This window comes from Morone saxatilis, unplaced genomic scaffold (assembly GCF_004916995.1).
Source record: "Morone saxatilis isolate NCDOM2014 unplaced genomic scaffold, NCSU_SB_2.0 Contig20, whole genome shotgun sequence".
Taxonomy (NCBI): domain Eukaryota; kingdom Metazoa; phylum Chordata; class Actinopteri; family Moronidae; genus Morone; species Morone saxatilis.
The window spans coordinates 18324593-18330564 of NW_023339763.1; the positions used below are offsets into that span (position 1 = coordinate 18324593).

Genomic DNA, 5972 nt, shown 5'->3' on the forward strand with positions numbered 1-5972 from the left:
ATTTTTTGCTTTATACATTATTTGTGCTGTGTTGTATTCTACAAGATCCATCAGCTTCAAGATATTAGATTTTACAAATAATGTGTTGGTGTGTATATATATATATGTATATTTTATATGAACGACATCATCGTCTCCTTGAGATCATTAAATGATATTAGCTCTTACTGGACATTTGTTTAGCTTGTATGTTAATAAAGCTGACCTTCGGGGTTGCACATGGTAAAAGGACTAGTGATTTTAGGATGTTATCTGATGATGAGGACTGAGACCAGTCTGGTGATCCAGATCATATTTTAGTAATCCATACATCCTTTGATGTCAATATTCACCTGTTTTAGCCCTAAAAATAGATAAAATAAATAAATTTGTGGATGCAAACTCATCAGTGAAGAAGTTTGAAGTTGGTCTTTAACATTCTAAAAGTAGCCAATTAAATGTCTTAAAGTGCATTTTAAATGAAAGGTATGTGGTTGGATACACAGGAATCTTAGCTTTTTTTCAGACTGGCGAGCTTGGATTTGTTTACTTTACTCCTTAGACTGTGACTGAATGTTTTATGATTGTTTCTAAGATCTTGTCTTGAATTAGCCTGACAGTGATGCACAATACAGCACAGCCCACGCTTCCACAAAAGCTTTCTCTCCGCAGTAAACTGTCCTCTGTCCAGGGGACAGCTCCCCAACCCTAACTTATGTTTATACAAAGGCACATTCTCTTTATCTTGCTCTGTGCTGTTAATCATCCAGGTCCAATACTTGTTTCATAGATATGTGTATCTGTAGACCAGAAGGTGGTGAAATTGGAATTGAGTTCCAAAAAAAGTAGTAGGAATGATAAAGACTAAAGAGAAAGCTGAACTACACATGACACCACCTACAACTGTCTACCATGCATAAAAGCTTAATTTGACAATAAATGTGGCCGTATATATTTCCTTGTAGAACTGGAAAAAACTGTGACCCCAAGCCTTGTACATACTTTTACATTTGCTCAGTGACCATTTTTGGTAATTTGACCTTTACCAGGGAGCTGCAATTAGACTATTCATTAAATGTCAAAATGATAAACACAGCTTTACTTTTGAAATGATTAAAATGCCATTAATATTGTGAATGTGTCTTTCAAGTAATAACCGTTGTTATTGTTCTTCACCAGGGACGTTTACTTCAGAGGCCAATGGCAGTGGCACTGTGATAAAAGAGATGGCTGGGAAGCACTTTCCACTCTCTGATCTACTCCTGATTTTCTTTATGCACAGGAGCCATGGAAAGGATCATCTGATGGAAAAGTGAACTGGCAGTAGTTGAGAGATTTCTGAGATAATTGGATGAGCCTGTTTAAACATTTTCTACTGAACAGCAGCACTGTCTCAGTGACCCTGTGCCTGAAGAGGAGGTCACCATGATCTCCACAGCTGTCCGCTGGCTCTTCCTGGTGTCTTTTATCATCCTGACCATTGGTGGGAACGTGCTGGTATGTTTGGCTGTAGGGCTCAGCCGTCGACTTTGGCGCATTGCTAACTGCTTCGTGGTGTCATTGGCAGTGACAGATCTCCTGCTAGGTCTGCTGGTGCTGCCCTTGTCTGCCACTGTGGAGCTGCGCAGAGGGAAATGGCCCCTCGGAGGAGCCCTGTGTAACATCTACATATCACTGGATGTCCTACTGTGTACATCCTCCATCCTGACCCTGTTGGCCATCAGCGTGGACCGGTATCTAGCCATTTCAGCTCCCCTTAGCTACTCCCGGAGAGTTACCCGTCTAAGGGTCACACTGGCCATGATCGCCATCTGGATCTTGTCACTGGCTGTGTCCTTTGTGCCCATCCACCTGGGCTGGAACACAGCAGACTACAGAGTGCAACACTTGGACTGGGGCATGGGGGATGAGGACAAGGAGGGACGCTACTGCCAGTTTGAATGGAATAACAACTATGTTCTTATTTATGCCTTTAGCTCATTTTACCTGCCTCTGCTGCTTATGTGTGGAATGTATCTTTGCATATTCAGAGTGGCACGAGAACAGGTCAGTGTTTATTTTCATTTTGTAAAGCCTCCTGAGGTGGGATATAAAAGGTCATAACTTAAGGCATGCATTACTTTTTGCATCTGTGTAAGGCTACTATTTTGGAAATCAAGGCAAAATATGATTTCATATTAGCGATCTGCATTTCACTGGAAAGATAACATTCACAAAGTCACAGTTACTTACTTGTATTGTATTGCTGAAATAAATCCTTTGTTATCAGACCAGTAGGTGAGCTCATCTCATATTCTGTGTCCTCTGGTTCTCTAACCTTTTCTTAAACAATTTTTTCAGGTTCGCCGTATCCGTGCTGCAACTCCATCATTTGCACGCACAGCATCAACTGCAGCCATAGCCCGAGAGCACAAAGCTACAGTGACCCTGGCAGCTGTTCTGGGGGCCTTTGTCATATGCTGGTTTCCTTATTTCACCTTCTTCACCTGCATGGGCATAAAGGAAAAGACAAACCCCCCTAATACACTTCACTCTGTGGTCCTGTGGCTGGGCTATTTTAACTCAGCTCTTAACCCCATCTTGTACCCAGCCTTCAACAGGGATTTCCGCAGGGCCTATGCAGAGCTGCTTCGCTGCAGAGGACTGTCTCACAGAAAGCTGCAGCTTACTCGTGTTTCTGTGCAGAAACGATTGACCTTTACTAACGGACAAAGGGTTCCCCAACAGTCTGAGAAACACACAGTTAAGAAAGAAACTGAGGGGAAGAGCCTCACCCTACATGAGAGAAATGGTATCCCCAATGAACCAAGCTGAAATGCCATGGCTCTGTTATTCCATTGCTGGAAATGTAGACTGTCAGCAAAAAGTTTTCAAATACAATCTTGCTCCACAACTCACAGTGCCAGATTAGCTAACCATTTACAGTATCAGTTAGATGTTTAGTGTATAGTGGCACAGATGATACCGTTTATGTACAACTCAAAGCACAACATCATGAATTTGTTTTGGTGGTGTACTGGATACAAAAGTAGTGCCAGTGTTTTTTTGATTACATCAAAATGTACTTCAATGAAATTCATCATACTGAAATGTCTTAATTGAAGATGTGCCCTTCCAGTGGAGAAAACATGATAAAATGCTCTCCAGAGTGCCCTTCCATTAGACAAAATGTCCTAACGCTGACTCAGCTGTTTGACCAGAAATGCGTCACAACTTTCTGCACGCTGGTGCCCTTTTTAGTTTTTTTCGCCCCTGCCCCTCAAATAGCCTGAGTCTGCCACTGACAGCAATGTAATTCAAAATAAAGAGTTGGCAGAGCAGAGGTAACTGGAACGAATGGATGACTCAATAAGTTTCCCAGCAAGCTGCATGGAGACACAGGTGGTTAAAGGTTTGCAAACTGTTTATTTTCTCTTCCCTCAACACTGCCAATGAGAGTAAATAAGTGATCAGCAAGCTGATTTGATATGTATAATATGTGTATGTTTGACTTCACCTGAGCAGGGTGGCTTACTGGAAGTTTGAACTCCAATTGGACAAGACATTCAGACAAAATACTTCAAAAATGTCTTTTAATTATTTATGCATTCCTGCAACACCATTTAACTGGAGTTATGATTAATGCATGACTGAAGTTAATGATTTCTAGTGCCCCCAACAAGTCAGACTTCCAGACTTTTTTAAGACTTCTACTTCACACACACTGCATCACAATAACTATTATTATACTATGAAATCTACATCCTTGAAATCATCATTATGTATGGATCATATTATGGATTATGGATTATTCTCATGTGTAGACATCAACAGTTGAAATAATTTGACACTACAACCCATTGACACTCTGCTCAGTGGTATAAGAACAGAATGAGTATACAGGATGAGGGGGGGTATACTGAAAGATTTGGTACCAAGAAATATTCGATTGCTTTTACTTGAATATCAGTTTATTAATAAAATAATTTAAATTATTTTTTTGTATTTAACATATTTATTTTAGTATTTTTGTCCCTTACATTTATTTTTTTTATTAAGTACTATCTAAACCCATCTAATCAAATACATTTTTGCATAGGTTATCAATGTATTGTAGATACCACTGTAAAATAAGTGCTTTATTTGGTCAGCGGTAATATGCCATTTTTAAAGCATAGTCGGTAACGAGACAAGGCAAGCTGAGTGTGATTGTAATGGAAGTTCAATGTGAGTCTTGGTACTGTCGATGGTAGCTGAAGCCAGCTCATGCAGTAGGCTGCAGCAGGGAAAGAGATCGAAATCCCTATTGAGATGAATTGATGACTTGCCTCAACCTTGTGAAGACATTGGATTCTCAAGTATAAGGTCTGAAAGTGGAAGCGATCCAGCCAGCACCAGCAGAGTTCTGTCTGAAATACTATGAAGTAATAAAAATTATTAACTCTAATTCAGGTCAGGTGGCAGAGAAGTAAAAAGTGAGAATGGAAGTGCAGGGCCATTTATTTAGCATTAAATGCAACTGAGTCCTCCTGAACTGAGGAGGATGTATACTGTTCCCAGTGACATTCAGTACATTTGGTGGTAAAAATTTACCACCAAGATAAAAATAAATTCCTCATGCATCTATAGGTTCTCACTCAATATCAGTCCTACTGACTACTGCCAATGCTGAACATGCAGCTTGCTGTTTTAACTGTTCAACAATAGATGGAGCATGTGAAATAGGGAAATGTCTTAGATTCATCCAGAAGTTTATGGAGCTTTTAACACCTGTCTTCTGTACAATGAATGAGAGATGCAAGTTTGCAATTCGACTTTTGAAAGGATGTTTTTTGTTTGTATGTATCTGTGATGGTGAATTATACAGAATGTTTAATATGAAAATGTCATTACTTGGTAGCCAAAAAAATAACAATTCTTAATCTTAAAAATATCATATATCAGAGATATGTTATTATGCATAACTAATGCAAAAAGGAGGTTATATAGGTATTGAGAATACAAATATATGTGACATAATGAATTAGTTCTGGTTTGAAACGCATTCATAATGGAAAGTTCCATTCCATTCATGGAACAGACTCAACCCATTTAAATCTTATCAGCATGGGTTCTGTGCATCTGTAAATGTTTGATGATAAATAGTGTGCTGCAACTGAACCTGGACTGAAAAGAATTAAGAGAAAAAGGAATAATCCAGAAAATAAAAGGATCCACCACTGATGATCACCATCCCAAGATAGTAAGGCCACATGATAGAAGTCTTTCGTTGTTGGACATAATGGGACCAAATCTGTGCCTTTTAATCATGTTAAAAGTGAGTTAAGGGCCGACAGGTCCATAATGGTTCCAGGCAGCGTGCGTCATCATGTGTTTTATGAAAATGTATCGCTCGCTCAGAAGTGTGCTAATCCAATATTGTGCTCGTCTCATTGCTTATGAGGCCTGTTGACCATGCTACCTACCGTGACCTGATGTTAAATCTCTCATTGTCATTGTGGTTATCTGTTTACTCATACGTTGTCATTTCCTATGATAAATCTCTATAGCGCAAATAAAATCCCACGTACAATAGAGCAGCATTTATCTCAGCGTACCTTGTTGTATGACTATTGTTTTGGTGTGTGTCTGAGTGTGAACAATTATTTATTTGTGTTAATAGAGCACAGATAATTCAAGCAGATGGACGTAGGTACAGTGTTTACAGTGTTGTAGGAAATAATCCAACAGTGGGGATGGAGCCTGCTTTCTGGGATTTCCATTTTAATATGATTATAATATGAGACATTGCACACCAGAAACAGCATCACAATACTGTACACTGTATGTGCCAAGAAACACTATAACAATAAAAAAAGAGCAGAACCAGGACAAGAAGAACCTGAGACAGACCACAACAGTTGCCCTTTGTTCATTGTGTATTTGTTGGCACAATTACATGCATGTTTGCTGTTTAGACTAATGTAAGTCTTAAAGGGGAACTTGGCAACCCTAGCCATTTCTTCGCTGGTTTT

The 5972-nt window shown here is 39.4% G+C and overlaps 1 protein-coding gene across 1 annotated transcript in view; it reads left to right on the forward strand.

The window, feature by feature from the left end:
* hrh2b (histamine receptor H2b) overlaps window positions 1-5628 on the forward strand; it is a 9905-nt gene extending 4277 nt beyond the window's left edge. Inside the window, exons 2-3 of the mRNA XM_035666007.1 lie at window positions 1159-2025; window positions 2320-5628. Of these exons, the coding sequence (XP_035521900.1) occupies window positions 1405-2025; window positions 2320-2793 (1095 nt within the window). The 5' untranslated portion in view covers window positions 1159-1404 and the 3' untranslated portion in view covers window positions 2794-5628. The remainder of the gene's footprint in view (window positions 1-1158; window positions 2026-2319) is intronic.
* The last annotated feature ends 344 nt before the right edge of the window (window positions 5629-5972 follow it).